At 43.4% G+C, this 15,398-nt stretch overlaps 2 protein-coding genes across 2 annotated transcripts; one reads left to right on the forward strand and one right to left on the reverse strand.

Annotated features, from left to right (window-relative positions):
• The first annotated feature begins 617 nt into the window (after window positions 1-617).
• On the forward strand, window positions 618-3,207 carry bbln (bublin coiled coil protein). The gene is made up of 2 exons (XM_071896057.2): window positions 618-1,153; window positions 1,381-3,207. Exons 1-2 carry the CDS (start codon window positions 1,075-1,077, stop codon window positions 1,623-1,625), a joined length of 324 nt encoding a protein of 107 aa, XP_071752158.1. The 5' UTR covers window positions 618-1,074; the 3' UTR covers window positions 1,626-3,207.
• On the reverse strand, window positions 2,437-15,012 carry ciz1a (cdkn1a interacting zinc finger protein 1a). Its single transcript, XM_071896056.2, has 16 exons — window positions 14,939-15,012; window positions 14,194-14,456; window positions 12,622-12,749; window positions 12,136-12,344; window positions 10,586-10,703; window positions 10,090-10,177; window positions 9,562-9,674; window positions 9,351-9,430; window positions 8,850-9,176; window positions 8,496-8,626; window positions 7,993-8,086; window positions 7,103-7,216; window positions 6,807-6,962; window positions 6,553-6,631; window positions 6,241-6,362; window positions 2,437-5,897 (listed from the first exon to the last, which is right to left on the reverse strand). Exons 2-16 carry the CDS (start codon window positions 14,361-14,363, stop codon window positions 5,322-5,324), a joined length of 2,505 nt encoding a protein of 834 aa, XP_071752157.2. The 5' UTR covers window positions 14,364-14,456; window positions 14,939-15,012; the 3' UTR covers window positions 2,437-5,321.
• Between the last annotated feature and the right edge of the window lie 386 nt (window positions 15,013-15,398).

The following is a 15,398-nucleotide window of genomic DNA, read 5'->3' on the forward strand; positions in this document are numbered from 1 at the left end:
CGTGGGTAGACTGCGCAGGCGCACTGTGTATTGGTATTTCATGATATCTTGGCCAATGAGGTTGGCGCCATCCACTGATCAAAGTAAGAAAGCCAGCTTGGTCAAACAAATAAAAACTGATATGCGGGGATTTTATCAATCATTAACCTATGATTAAATCAGTTTGAGCAAACAGAATAAAAGTTAAGAGTAGGCTTTGGGAAAAATTACAACAAAACTTTGAACCCATGGCCAAGTCTAAATAATACATAGTACACTGCAAATTTGTTGCATTATAATCCAGATTTTTTTTTAAACCCGTGCATGTGTGACTGTAAAACTAAGTGTGTCTTCTTTTCTGAGACGGTACATACTAGTATTTTGCACATTGCATTTTGGCACATGACTGGGCAGACGCTACCAGCGGGTCCTGAGTCAGCTGACAGCATCTGACAGCTCGGAAAAAAAACAGAGAGGACAGGAAACCAAGAGCGCTCACTCTGCCCCTATTTCCAGGTACCACAGATGTAATCGTGATTTGCGGCGGAATAAATACACGATGAAAACGGAAAAGTTGAGCAATATGTCTTGTTTTCGAAACCGAGTACTACTCATACTTAATATACCGTTGCATGTATCTTCTGGTAAAGCGTCCAGGGTTTATTTGGACCAAATAACAAGCATCAGTGTTTCTTCTTCAAAGGCATAAACAATCTTTGCTCGGGAGGAGGAGGAAGCACCTTGGAAACTCCCATGATTCACCGCTTCAGTAAACAACTTACCCTCAACGTAAGCCAATGGCGTCACATCTAAAGCTACCCGGTCGGAGATCTGTCACCTGCGGCTCTAAGGGTTTACATAAATCCATCTGAAAATAAATTAGACATTCATCGGTACAATTTATTTCACTATCGCTGGATTTGGATTTGAAGTGTGGGCCGAGACCGACAGCAAGTAGCCGTTACCGTTATCCCGGTGGAACTTGCATTCACATCGTAGACGTGGGGTTCTTGCTCGTGCCGGGGCTAGCTGGCAAGCTAAACCGGATAAAACTAACTAATTTGAGGCAAACGCAAATTATAACAGACGTAAACAATGTCTGGACCAAATGGAGACCCCAACATCTCAATGGACGATGGTATTATCGACGACGAAGATGAATTCAGCGAAGAAGGTAACGAGCTAGCGTTTTCATTCACTGTAGCCAGTTGTATTGATTGCTGTCTGGCAACTTGTGATCTTGAGTCTCGAGCAAGTGTTAGTCATTGCAACAAGTCACCCGTTCCTCTATCATCTAGCTTCCTTAACAGATTCAGACTCGCAGCTTTGTTACACCCTACATCTTTTAGTTTCAAAACCATCTCAAACTCATCCTCAGCTCCTTCTCTTCTCCCCTGACAGAATATGCTGCCATCAACACCATGCTCGACCAGATCAACTCCTGTCTGGACAACCTGGAGGAGCGCAACGACGCCCTGAACGGCAAACTGCACGAACTGCTGGAGTCCAACCGGCAGGCCAGGCTGGAGTTCAGGGCCCAGCTGCAAGGTTCGGGCTCCGCGGAGGAGCCCGCCGGTCCCGCGGACGGAGACCCCTCCCCGCCCGCCAGAGGAGACCTGGACGTGGACTCCGAGGACCAGAAGTGAAGGGCCAGCTGGGTGGATAGACCCTGGGTGTGCTCAGTGAGATGAAGGGATAGGAGTATATAACAGTTATTTCAATCCTGATTTCTACCTGATGGACCGATGACACTCATGCTTGATCTACACAGTCCATGCCTGTCTGAACTTTTCTGTAACTCTGCACCCTTACGAACAGAGACTTCAAAGTACCATGGCTGCATTTTGCACTGAACACAATCTGATTATGTTTTCTCTTCCTTTTTTTATACACTGATGCTCGCTTTTCCTGAGGAGAATGGGGGGGTTTGTCAAACTCTCCTGATGGCTCCTTTATACACATTTTCCATAAAGCACACCACAGTTTGACTCCATTACCAGCTTGTTAAATCTGTGAAAGGTTGCTGTTTTAAAAGCTGGCTCCCTCCATCCACCCTGTCCATTTTGCTCAGGCTGAAGTGGTTCATTTAGCTCTTCAGGCTGTGTATCATCTAAAAGTGTCTCCTCATAGTGGGAGGGCATCTGAAATAATGGAGAATCCATGTAGTGTCATGTCACTGATCTTTGTAGCTGTGTAATTGTGTTTCATCCCAGAAAGTAAATTTGCAACTTTTCCAGATGTCTGCCAGTTCTAAGACAATGTATTATAGATATTGTTTGTGCAGTATGAGAGTGCAAATTTATGCCCTGTTGTCCTGTTCATTTTCATGATCCTGCTGTTCTTGACACGTTAGTGAAGCAGTCTGAAAATAGTGTTTGTGTATATCTACAGTGCTGGAAAATACAGCCAAATACCAAAAAGTTACAATATCAAGTAGAGACGCTGCAACTGTCAAAGTATGGGAATTGTCAGACATTTTAATATAAATTAAAATGACCCCAAAACAGAAAACAAACATCCAAAAATACATGAAACTTCCAGCAGTTAGAAAACATCACTTTGTTTGTTCATCTCAGTTTTGTCAGTTGCTGAATAAAAATACAATAAGAAACGTACAGCTTTGTTTGAAATGATCCTTTAGATGTCTGTTTCTCTCCCGTTCCTTTCTGTTTCAGAGCCAGACGGGAAGAAGACGACCTCGCCGCAGCTCCAGACACCGCTCTCTTCACTGCACTGTGCACAATTTAGGCTACAACCGGCAACATTTTTTTCCCTCCTTGTTCCTTCAGACAAAACGTAACGTGACACTGATCAAGTGACAGCGGTCACTATGACAACAAGGGATCGCTACATAGGTTGTCAGTCTACCGTGGTTTTAAATATCAGTCTCTATCGTTAGGATAAAATGTCTCCAAAACGGCTTTACTGGTCATGAAGAAAGAACAAATGCATCCTCATCTATGCCTGGTGGTGACATGTGACTGCTGAAATGCATTTGTATAATCTGTAACTATGGGTTCAATTATTATATTGTATATTATTGGTGCTTGTAATCAGAGCTGCGGGTTAAAAGGATCCTAGGTTTGCTACATTAAATGCCAACAGACACTTTATCATGATCTTTTACATGAAATTGATATTGGGACCATTCAACTCAAAAACTGTGATTCCACCTGTCCAGTGTATAGGAACAAATACAACTTAAATAAGAAAAAAAAAAAATCAATGCAACAATAAAATGGAGGAAAACAAGCACAAAGTACTACAAACTCATACAATCTGTCTGTGTTGTGAATGCTTGTGGAAGCGTCTTTATCCAGTCGATATGCCATTGCTTTAAGTCCGGGGAAATATAAAAGGGAGGATTAATTTGTTCAAGTGTAGCCAAACTCGACAACTGGCCATGGGAAACATTTCCAACTGAACAAAACCCATTTACTCCTGTTAGATACACTCCATGCCAAAGAGCATCTATTCAATGCTAATGCTTTTATCTTTAAAAAGGTTCAATCTGGAGGACAGAATTGTGGTCTTTTTTTTTTTTTTTTTTTGAAGATGCAATCTATCTTTCAGGAAAAAAACACCTCTAGTCATTTAAGTTTAGGTTCTCATAAAATGCAGACTAGCCATTTTTAATAGTTGTTTTGATTTGAGTGGTTTTGTTTTGCTCCTTGGGAAATTAAAATGAAAGTTACAGATTGCATTGAGAATCAACTCATGATAGCAAGCAGCATATGCTTGCCTTACATTGCAAACATGCTACTTGACTATCTGATTAACAAGCTTTCCAGTTTCGATAAAAGCAATACTTGAGATACAGCACAACCTTTTGGAAATGCATGAGTAGCTTAGTTGAATTCCTGGGGCACAGCTTGTATAGTTTGAATTCAGAGCCTGGTTCTTAGCAGAAGCAATTCTCTTGTTGCGTTACTGATATGTTGATGAAGTTGCCTGCTGCAGTGCTGCCACAACCTGATCTAAGAGCTCCCATAAAGAATAGCCTACATCTATTTTCACATGATGGTGTGCAGGTGAAGAAGGGTTTAGAGCCATTTTGCAGTCGATTCCTACACCATGTGTTGGGTTTCTTAGCTTCATAATACAAACAAGCTTTCCAATTGCCTTGGGATTTAGGCTGAACAAGTAGGCCAGCAAGAATTTGTGCAGTAGTACAGTTATAATGAGAAGGCAGCAGCTGCTGACAACAGTTTTGCCCAAAACACATCTTGAACCTCAAATTTCTAGAAATAATAAAAATATCAAGGATGATAAAATGTCAAGGACAATGTATACTTCAACAAAGCTAGGATCAGATTCAAGATTCAGCATTGATCAACACTCAAGCAAAAGTACCATTTTACTTGTCAATTTTTTTTAAACAAAGTTGTCACCTGCTCAAACACTTAATTTGGTTCGACAGAGCTGTTACATTCTACATCTCATCTCACTACAAGCTTGTGCTACTTGGTTAGCAACGCGGAAAATGTCTTGACTATTCCATCATCAACATAGTCTTCTACACTTGTAGGTTAAATTATGTTAGCATCATTCATTTAGCGAGCTAGTGAACTAGCAGAGACTGACCGTCAGTTCCTCATCGTCCTCCTGATCCTTCAGGACAGCAGGGTGGGAAATTAACTTTTTGGTCAGCCAGCCAGTGGAGTGGATTACCAAAATCTACCAGCCACTCTTGTTTTTCAACCAGCCCCATTTAAAAAAAAACTGTTTTTCATTTTAGGGGCCAAGAAGAATTACAATACAACTATGCAATACCTTATTATTCTGGCAGGTAGAAAAACCATACACCAATTTAAAAGCAAGTGGGGGACTTGCAAACTAAAAACAAACTTGACATGAATTTACCAACTTTTTGGAATTTTTGGAACACTGAAAATAACAAATTGGTTTTCCTGTTAATGGCACTGAGAGACTTATACATGCTATAATATCATCTCATCTTACTGTAATCTAATGGTGAGGCTGGGGCTTTGGACACAGTTTTCTAACTGGCTGGCAAAGTCAAGAGGCTTACCCACCACTGATGATTTTTACCTGCATTTGATGGGTGGCAGGTGTTAATTTCCCACCCTGGGAGAGCAATTCACACGAGAGGTTTTCCCCTCGCTGTTCTGCTTAACAGTCATGTTCCATACTGTATACCCATCATATTTGTGGGTATGTGTTTAATTAAAAATTCCAACAATATGGAGAAGCTGGGTCGTTCACTTCTTGGTCTGTGATCCATGAAAGAGCGCATGGTAGATCCTCTTCCCATACTGAAAATCCTGTCCTAAGGTCGCGATTGTACCGAGTTTCCTCTCGTTCCCCGTCTTTCCTGTGACTCAGCGTCTGCAAGTCGCCCTCCCTGACCTCCTTTTGGGTGTGGCTTTTGCCTTCCCTGTGCTGGCCTTCTTCCCTGGTGCAGCAGAAGCTTCTTTCTCCTCCTCTTCCTTAACGTTTTCGTCGGCCACCGCTGGCTGTGAGTCCGGCTCCTCTCCCTTGACGTCAGGCAGCTCGGCCGGACTCTCCTGAACGACAGAGGCCTGGGACGCGGCCTCCTCCTCCAAGGTGTGGAGGCTGAGGTCCTGGTCTGTGCAGCCGGTGTCGGTGTCTGAGGTGGTGGGGAGGTCCTGCGGGGCTGAGGCGGGCGCTGGTTGTTTCTCGTCTTGCTGGGCGTCTGGCAGCAGCTTCAGTCGGGTGATCGTAACGATCGGCTGCATGGCCTGGAGGTTGGTCACTAAATCCATCTCACCGGAGGCGGGATTAGAATCAGAGACACTGTGGTTGCTGTTTCCATCCAAACAGTCTGTGATGGTTTCTGTTACGGGCCTGAAGTTTTCCGCAGAGTTGCTGGCGATGAGAGATTCTCTGGAAGATGCTATAGCTTCATCATTTTGGCTGTGCAAGGCTCTGTACTTCTGAGAAGAGACAGCATAAAAAATACTGCATTTAGCTTCTGGGAAGTTCTTAAGCATATACACACATTGGTGCATATCAGTCTTACATGTAGAGTAATGCAGACTGGCATTTTGAGAGCTTAGATATGATTGGATTGAAGCTTGGCAGTTCACTAGTCAGAATCAATACAACAGTAAGCAAGCTACAGCCAAGGCGATCTCTCAAAATGCTTGACACAAAATATCAAAAGAATCACAGACATTTCATTTGGTGAGTGCCACAGATAACAAATAACACCAGCTAGCCCCTCATTCAGTGTGAATGAGGAACATGGAGACAACACAAAAAGTCATGAAAACTAACCTTGAGGTTCTCAAAGTGCTTGAGGGATTTGCAGTGGGAGTGAAGGGCCGACGACTCAAAATGGTAGAACTTGTTGCAGAGACGGCAGAGAAAGCCAGCCACTGGAAGTAAAAAACTGGATCCTGGGGTGAAGAAGATCAAAGACAAAAATTCACTCAGACATATTTACAGAATAATAAGGAATGTGATCAGGAACACACAAAAAAAAAAAACACGAAAAAGGTAGGAGAACAGAGGAAGATTAATTTAGCTGTGATCACTGAAGAATTAGGAGTTGGTGGGTGCTGTGAAAGGCGAGAGCTCGTCACTCACCGTACACCGTGTCGGGGTCATACTGCTCATCATCCGCCATGTCCTTTAGGGTCACTTCTGTCAGGGAGGACCAGCCATCCTGTACGAGGACACCACAGACACATTGTACAACCAAATTATACTAAATTCACCAACTTTAAAGCTGCAATAAGCAAAACTTTCTGACCACTAGAGGGTGACAGAAATTGCAACTAATTTGTAGATAAACTCACAGCTCCCACAAAGCATATTATGGAAGCAAAGAGATGCTTGACCTGTTTGTAGGAGCTTCCTTGGTCTCCATCATTCCTCTGTCCTTCGTCTCCCTCTTCCACTTCACTGTCCTCCTCCTCTTCCTCGTCCACCAGAAAGCCCTCGGTGTCCATGGCAGACAGCTTGGCCAAGGCATCTGAACCCTCCGATTCCTGAAGCTAGTCAGCAGCAAGAAGAACCGAGTGAGGAGGTGCACCAGTGTGGCAAGGAAAACACTTTAATTCATCCTCACCTACGGGAAAACACAATGTCTTAAATTGGGAACACACACACATAGACACACAGACACACAAGATACCTCCTCCACTCTCTGCTTGTGCTCCTGGGACTGCATGTGCTCCACAAACAGCTGGGAGGTCCTGAAGTGTTTCTTGCAGACTGTGCAGGAGGGGCTTGCTGTTCGACTGGCGAGCTGCGGCGGGACGGACACCAGATCATCATGATTATTCCAACAGGGTTCCCGCACCCACTTGGACAGCAAATTTAAGGACTTCTCAATGACTTTCAAGGTCTTGTTTGGTGGAATTCAAGGACTCCAAATGGTCATGTTTTGGGGTAAGAGTTAGACTCATAGAGCCTCATGGTGAGATCCTTCATGTTAAGCCTGGGAAGTGCTGATCCAGAGAGCTGGGGCACACTGCTGAATTTGGTAGCGACATTTGAATAAAAATTAAGCACTTTCAACGCCATCAGTCATTTTCAAAAAGTTCCCAGGCCTTATTTTACTTTTCTCAAGGCCTGTGTTCTAATTTAATGCAATGAGATATCCTCATTAGCCATTTTTGTACGTGTAATTAAGTAAGGCTGGGCGATATGGTTGAAATCAATATCATGATAATCATAAGGATTCTTTTCTATATCAATATATATCACGATATGGCTCACGTATGCAAAATCACATTTTAAGTAATTAAATGTTCATCCCATTGACTCAAATAGTAATGTTAAGGTGTGATGTCAAACATCAAATAATAAATAAAATTTGTCACATTTGTCACGATATCCCAAAATCACCATATCATCACAATATGATTCCACTGAAAAGTGATAAACGATAATATTGAATTATCGCCTAGCCCTGTAATTAAGTGAATACAAAAGTGGAAGTTTCTGTACCCAACATCAACAGTATGTTAATATTTTTGTCCATGCTAGCATGGACAAACTGTAAAGCGAGCAGCCTCTCACTTTGTGCTCCACGGTGCGGCGGTGGTCCATGACGTTACTGGTGAAGTGGGTTTGACAGGTGGCACACCAGCGCTGCAGGCCTGGTCTTTTCTCTCTGTAAATAATACAGACACAAATTAATCAAGACACGCAAGGGTCAGGGGGTTCGTTTACAAATACTTCCCTAAATTTAACTCAAAATATTTGCCTGGGCACAAAAGAAATAAACTGCATACCCCATTAACTTTCACAAATACCTATAAATGGTTATTGAAACACCCTATATTCACTTGTGTTGCATTCAATTTCTCAGTTCAATTATTTATTTCAAGAAAATATGTCAAAGGCTAGTACACATAACTTCAGAAGTGCACACATCATCAAGAGGCATAAAATCAATAGCATGATCTCTCAACTTTCTCTCAAACTATTCTGCTGTTTTCAAACAGCGCCCACCATCAGAATACAGTAAAGAAGCCAAATGCGTATCTCTATATATGTGTGTGTGTGTGTGTAACACCGACCCGTCTCTTTGCGCTCCCTGTAGAGACTCCTGGACTCGGGGCAGCAGGGTGACCAGGCAGGCGTTGCTCATGTGCTGGATCTCCATCATCCTCTGCTGGTGGGAAATGCCATTCATATGACTCCTGAAGTTCTGAAAACACAGAACAAAACACAGGAGTGAAAATGAAAGTTATACAATCAGAAAATGTAATCATTATGACTTTCACAGCCTTTTGTGCATTCCCATGATGTGTATACAGTATATATGACATACATAAGATATATACACACACAAGTCCAGTGCTGCGCTCTACTCTCCTCCACTCCACAAGAGTCCATCACACTCCCTCTGTGTGTATCTGTGTTCTACCTACTTGCTGGTTGTGGCAGGTAATACTGCAGAGGTAGCAGTAGAACTTGTTGGCTCCCTCCACCGCACCCTCCTTGCCTTCCTCCTGGTTGTCTGCTGGGGCCAAAGGGGCATCTTTGCCCTCTGGTGTCTCCTCTGGTGTCTCCTCTGGGGTTTCATCTGGTGTCTCCTCTGGTGTCTCCTCTGGTGTCTCCTCTGGTGTCTCCTCTGGTGTCTCCTCTGGTGTCTCCTCTGGTGTCTCCTCTGGTGTCTCCTCTGGGTCCAAGTTAACCGGCTGGCTTTCCTCACTCAGCTTGCCAGACGGTGACGGGGCGGACGACTCACTGTGCACCTACAGAGAGGTGTTGCAAACCAGACCTCGTTCCACTTATTGTGTACTTCTCAACCAGTGGCCATCCATTAAAAATATTACACTGCACACCGTGTGTTTAAATTGTATCCCACGAGATACAGTGACAAAATGAGAGTGGCTGCAGTGTCCAGTGTGGCTCGAGGCTCGTCTCACCTCAGCAGCTCTGCTCTCCTCCAGCGCCTCAACAGCCTCAGATCCTGCTGTGGAGCCCCCGTCCTCCAGGATGATGCAGTCTGGGACAAGGACAAGAGAGACCAGCACAAACATGGGCGTTCAACTCAACAGACCCAAGCTGCACTACATTTAGAGATTAATGCTTAACTCTCTAAACTGATCATTAGGTTTGTCTGTTTTCTTTTTTTACCATCAGGCTGGCCATCCTCTGTGTCGTTGTTACACTCTGGAGAAAGGACTCCCTCATCAGTCTCTGCAATAGTAATAATCTCAGAAACAGGCTGTTCCTTGGGCTCCTCTGGCCTGAGAGAGAGACAGAACAAGAGACACAGAGGGAGGAAAGGGGTGGGCAAATATAGTCGTTTAGGAACAGAGGAGATAGCATTTCTGTTTATTTATATAAGATGCAAAAAGTGCTAGAAAAATTAAATCAATTCCTAAAATCATCAGGAATAATAATTGTGATTAATAATCATGATTGCAATATCTAGCAAAATAATCAGGATTATACTTTTCGCTCTATATGTGCAGCCCTACCATCTAATGCAATAAATGTGTGAAACAAATCGTAAGATACTTTTTGGTATGCAACTGTGACCGATTTTGTAATTTATAAAATTCCCTGAGTTTTCCAGTCTGGGATACACCTCTCAAACATCCATGACCAGTCAAAACCCTGGGAAACAATCTGAAACAGAAATAAAAATAGTGGCAGTACTCCTCTGTCCTCTGCTTCTTGACTGCAGGTTCTTCTATTGTCTCCTCCGCAGGCTGTGTGGGCCCGTCTGCTCCTTCCACCGCTCCATCTGTGGGTTACACACAAACACACTGCTAGCTGCACCGCTGCCTTTTCACACACATTCTCCTAAGAACACTAAAGCCATAGTTTATCTCGTCAAAGTGGCCAAATAACTAAAATCCTAGATTGAGGGTAGAACAGTAAGTGATAATTCTTTCTTTCAGAGGTTACAGATTCCCTCTAGCCTTCCATCACAGACATTGTAAAATCAAATTTGGGAACAAACAAAAAACATAACTCACAAAAAGAAATCTTCAATCAAGTATTCTACTTTATAGCATTTTGTGGAGGCAAAGGCACAAGGAATGTAAACATGTGACATATCTATGACACTTAGCTCATGTTGAATCCTGAGGTGCCTGACACAGAAAGCGGTTAACAGCAGCTTGGTGTGCCTGCTGGACTGCGGCTGTACCTGTTTCAGCTTTGTCGTTGGCGTCACTGGTGCTGCTGGCTGCTGGTTGGCCGTCTGCAGTCCCCGCTGCCCTCTGCTCATTGTCCCTCTTCCTGTCTGTCTGCCGAGCTGCAAAGTCCTGCACACACAGCCAGACAGCGGGATTACAGAGACATGAACAGTGACCTGGCTAGTTTATACAAAGTTGGGATCAACACTGGCCCAATAAGAGACAGTGTAGAACATGTCAGAACTGGATATAATTGATTTTGATTGTGCATTAAGAAAAAAATATGTTTGGGTGTATGCAGGTTGTCAGAATACTGATTATTGCTTCCTAAATTTCAGAAAGATAAGCTCCTTCTTGGTTTTACTGCAAGTTATTTACACGACTCAAATGTCACCATAATTCAGCGCTAATCATCATTTCGTTTCTGGTTACATATCTTTGTGGCTGGTGAGAGGCAACAGTTGAGTATTCCCCACCAGTAATCGCATGAAGACTGGGGTTGACATTAGTTTGTCAGGCACATTACACAGTAAAGTCTAGGGAGGCTCCACTCTGTATGCATTATCCTGAGCCTAGTTGTTGCACACGGTGGTAGCAGCACAGTTTTTCTGTTATTCAAATGAGTTTCATTTAAATAAAAAATCTTTTTGGCTTTTGAATCATGCACAGTCTCCCATCTTTTGTCACCTACTGGAGCCAGTTTGACAACAGTCTTGTAAGCTGGTTGTCTCCCTTAGAGCCAACTCTTAGTTCAAAGCCAGGACTTGAAACCAACAAACAACCACCATAATGTCCATAGTGTCATTTCACTTCAGCTTCACATAGCGCAACCTCAAATCGGTTTTCCTTACTACCTTTGCCTCTTAACTCATTAAAGCCAACTGGCACCATCAAAGCATTCCTCACTCATTCATCTTCCTCTGACACACACTCCTTGTTGGGCTTATATTAAAAAGGGTCTGATTAGTGTTTTACTCACTTGTTGAATTAAGGAACTGTAGTTTTATCAACAATGTTCAAGCGTAGTGACCATAGCAGCAGAGCCTAGAAAAACTACATACTGGCTGTAATAGATCCAGCAGCACTCTCGCTCTAAATTTGCACAAGCACTCTCATTTGGTTTCTCCTTAGCATGTCTATTTTTCTGTGCAAATGCAAGCAAAATGCTCGCACCATAGAGCCGTGACAGACTAGAGGAATGATGGGAAACCACAAGGGCCGAGAGTCTGCAGGTTTTCATTCCAATCAAACACTAAAGCACTACACCATTAGCACACCTTCAGCCAGAGGAGGGAATTTATCAGTGAAATCAGCCGGTGTAGTGTAAGGTTGGGCAACGGATATAAACAGAAAACGGTATTTACACTGGCGGATTCAGTGTATTGCCAGTCCTCAATGGATTTGTCCAATCAGCCGACCCTGGTGTAGTGTTTGGCTGGAATGAAAACCTACATAGTCTTGGGCATCCATGGCACATCGTTGCCGCTCCCTGGACTAGATCACACACATCCATATTCCATTCAGCAGATAAACAGCAGAATAACGGCGTCCTAGTAATTACCGTGGTGGTGGTGGAGGAGGCGGAAGAGGAGGAGGTGGTGTTATTGTAGTAGCGAGCATGGGGGTGGAAGTGTCGAGCGGCTGGGAAGCCCATCATGGGGTTCTTGATGGCCATGCCCATGGGAACGGGTCCGAGCAGGGAGGACCGGGCCCCCGCCGTATAGAACTGACGGAACTGCTGTCCGCCCATCGCAAAGCCCCGCATGTTACCTGGATGGTAGGAGAGCATGATGTGAGACAGATGGGTTGGATCACATAAATGCAGGGAAAGGAGGCAAGGCAGGATTAGTCACATAAAATTACTGACCTTTGAAAATTGGTTGATTTCATGCTTTCATGCTTTAAATAGATCAGCTTTGAAACTGAGCGATAAAACCTCTCCCCCTAATGCAGTTTCTCTCCAAACACTGATTAGGTTGTGTTAATTTATGCAGGGGTTTAGCTACTGTCTGTTGCTACTGTCTTTAAGCTGTAATTCTAGTTTTACCCTGCATCTGTTGCATCAGTAACGCCCCCTGCAGCATGGGGTTGGGGGCGATGATGGTCGTCTGAGTAGCCTGGCACAGGTTGACCATCCTGGGGGGAGGGGCTGCCTGGGGCGGCACGGAGATGGCTCTGGGCAGCAAATACACAGGAGAGAATCAATATGCATCGTTACTCCAACCAATCATTACACCATAAATAATTAAACGTCAGAAAAACTAGAAACTCACTGAGATTTGCAGCAAAGTGCAGGCAATCAATGATGCTGCCATGCTAATTGCAGGACTCTGCAATTAGTCACAAATTTGGTGGCACCGATATTTCATCCAGAGACGACTTCACACACACACAGTCATTAACATGCCGCCTATTGAAATTAATGTGGTTGTGCTGTTGTGCCATTGTGCTGTATAAAGTGGATAAACATGGATAATCTGCTACAATAGGTAATGAAGCAGGTCCATTTACATCCTTTTTATACACAAATTTAATTTGAGATTGGTTTATGCTGATGAGTTTAAAACTCTCTCACTATCATGCAATCATGAAGTGAATTCTCTTTTTTTTCAACAAAAAGGTCTATCCCCGACCAACCAAAGCAGAGTTGTTCTGCCTTATGACAAACCTGGACATTTATTTCACACACAACGAAACCAATTGATATGGGCTACTAGCAGGTCAAATCTCTGCAACAGTGTGTTTAAAAGGTAAGCAAGGTGGGCTGTAAACTGTAAATTTCAATAACCTCACTGTAACTGTGCAGTTCTGCTCCACAACACTGACCTCCAAAATAAGGCTCTGTTTATTGCATACCACATTAGTTTGCATTTTAGAAATCACCATGTCTGCATGCAAAGGCACTGAATCAGTTCAATAGGCCACTGGACATGGATACCTGCACTCTGATTATGAATACTTTCAACTCTTTTTCCAGGCTGAAGTCCTGACCCTGGCAGAGTGACAGCAGCTCTGTCAACATGGACTGGCCTTTATCAGAAATCACCTAACTTACTTTCCTTAATGGCTTTAGAAATCACACAACACTATTTGACATTTGAAGGAAGGATACTGGGCATGTGGTTCTAGTCAACATTTTGCTTTGGCACCAATAACAAACCAACAAACCATGGACTAGGACCCACAGATATCCAGGTTAACGTTATTTAAACAGGCGCAGGTCCGCCCAGCTGACCGGCTGGACTTGTCTCGCCCATCTCGACACACATTGCATTAGTATTTTTTAAAGGACACATTAGTCAAACTCCCAGAGATTTGCCTGGATGTTTTGGCCACACTGGCGCGAACAAAGGGATTAATTCATTGACTACTAGTAAAAAAAAAAAATACAAAAAAAATGTGATTAAATATCAAATTGTGATCAAATATCCCTGTGTTGCCAAGCTGGGAAAATATTAAGTTTAAATCAAAATGCTGTGCAACAGTATTTAATTTGTTATTATCCCAAAACTGCACAATGCCATTTGTTATGGCAGCGCTACCAAAGCAGCAGCTGCCAACAGTATTTGTTTGATCCAGCGGGCCTCGCTAATCCCCGACCTCGAGTTACCGCTCTTACCGCTGTGCCTGGTGGTGGTGATGGGCCACATGATGCGCTGGAGGCGGCTGCGGCGGAGGAGGTGGAGGCTGCTGCTGGAAAAGTTGCTGCAGCTGCCGCAGGTGTTGGTGAAACTGTTGCTGTTGCTGTTGTTGCTGCTGCTGCTGCTGATGGATGTGTGGGTTGAACATCCCGCTGTTTGATTTCTGTCACACCGTAGTTGCGAGAACCGTGGCTGTGAGGTGCAAATGTTTTGGTACCTCTTACACAGACGATCCCCGGATCTGAGGAAAACCAAAGACCTTTGACAAGCTATTCCACTGTGAGAAAAAAACTCCTATTGTTCAGACAGACATTCAATAATAGTGCGCATCTCTTGAGACAACAGGTCGCTCCACATTTGCTAGCGACAACCAAGGAATTCATGATGACAACTGATGTTAGCCAACAAGCTAACAATACTTTCTACTTGGCTCATCTACCAGTGGTTACCTCGCTCCATTACCAAACTTGGCAAAAGGTATTTTTTCATAACAGAACAGCTTCTTATCACAATCCAGTATCTTGATAGTCATCTAGCAGGCAATAAATGAATTGCACCTGCCGTGAAACAAGGGAAGCTAACATTAGCTGCTGCTGAGTGACTGAACCCAACAAGTTAGCTTAGCATAATATTCAACTGGCTAACTAAAAGAAAAACAAGCTGTGCTTCAGTTGCAAAACTTTCCTCGATTACGCTGTGTTACATACAGTTGTGGCGACTTACTTTTCAACGAGGAAAGCGACAATGACTGTAAATATCCGCCGTAAACCACAGCACAGAGTGAAATAGTTCCTCTCAGTCTGGTGCAACTTGCGCTAGAAACCAGCCTCTGTGTTGGGAAAGTCTTCACTCCCTGTCGCCCTCTGCTGGCTGCCTTCAAAACTGACCGAGTGATAACAGGCTTGACGTCTACAGTACAAAATACACAACATTAACAACTGGATATAGAAATTATATTGTAATACTTTTAATTAAACCTAGACGATGATTCATTTCCATTTAAAAGGGATCTGCGGGTGGGCTTCGAAAGACTGGATTGGGTGTTTACACTGTTTTATTATGATGACTTTTTTGTTTTCTGTGGTTTAGATCAGTGTATTTTTTAAACGACGATTATAGTAAATATCATGCAGCTAATTATTCGTGCGAAATTATGTAAAGTGGACTGGGCTTTTCTCAGGAA

This window comes from Centroberyx gerrardi, chromosome 2 (assembly GCF_048128805.1).
Source record: "Centroberyx gerrardi isolate f3 chromosome 2, fCenGer3.hap1.cur.20231027, whole genome shotgun sequence".
Lineage (NCBI taxonomy): Eukaryota > Metazoa > Chordata > Actinopteri > Beryciformes > Berycidae > Centroberyx > Centroberyx gerrardi.

What these genes read in the sequence shown, in the direction of transcription:
- bbln (XM_071896057.2), top strand. Translation starts at nt 1,075, where the DNA reads ATGTCTGGACCAAATGGAGACCCCAACATCTCAATGGACGATGGTATT. An exon ending in AGATGAATTCAGCGAAGAAG is followed by an intron (nt 1,154 to 1,380) that starts GTAACGAGCTAG and finishes CTCCCCTGACAG; the next exon opens with AATATGCTGCCATCAACACC.
- ciz1a (XM_071896056.2), bottom strand. Translation starts at nt 14,363, where the DNA reads ATGTTCAACCCACACATCCATCAGCAGCAGCAGCAGCAACAACAGCAA. An exon ending in CAACGACAAAGCTGAAACAG is followed by an intron (nt 10,178 to 10,585) that starts GTACAGCCGCAG and finishes TGTAACCCACAG; the next exon opens with ATGGAGCGGTGGAAGGAGCA. An exon ending in TGACCCCGACACGGTGTACG is followed by an intron (nt 6,363 to 6,552) that starts GTGAGTGACGAG and finishes TCTTCACCCCAG; the next exon opens with GATCCAGTTTTTTACTTCCA.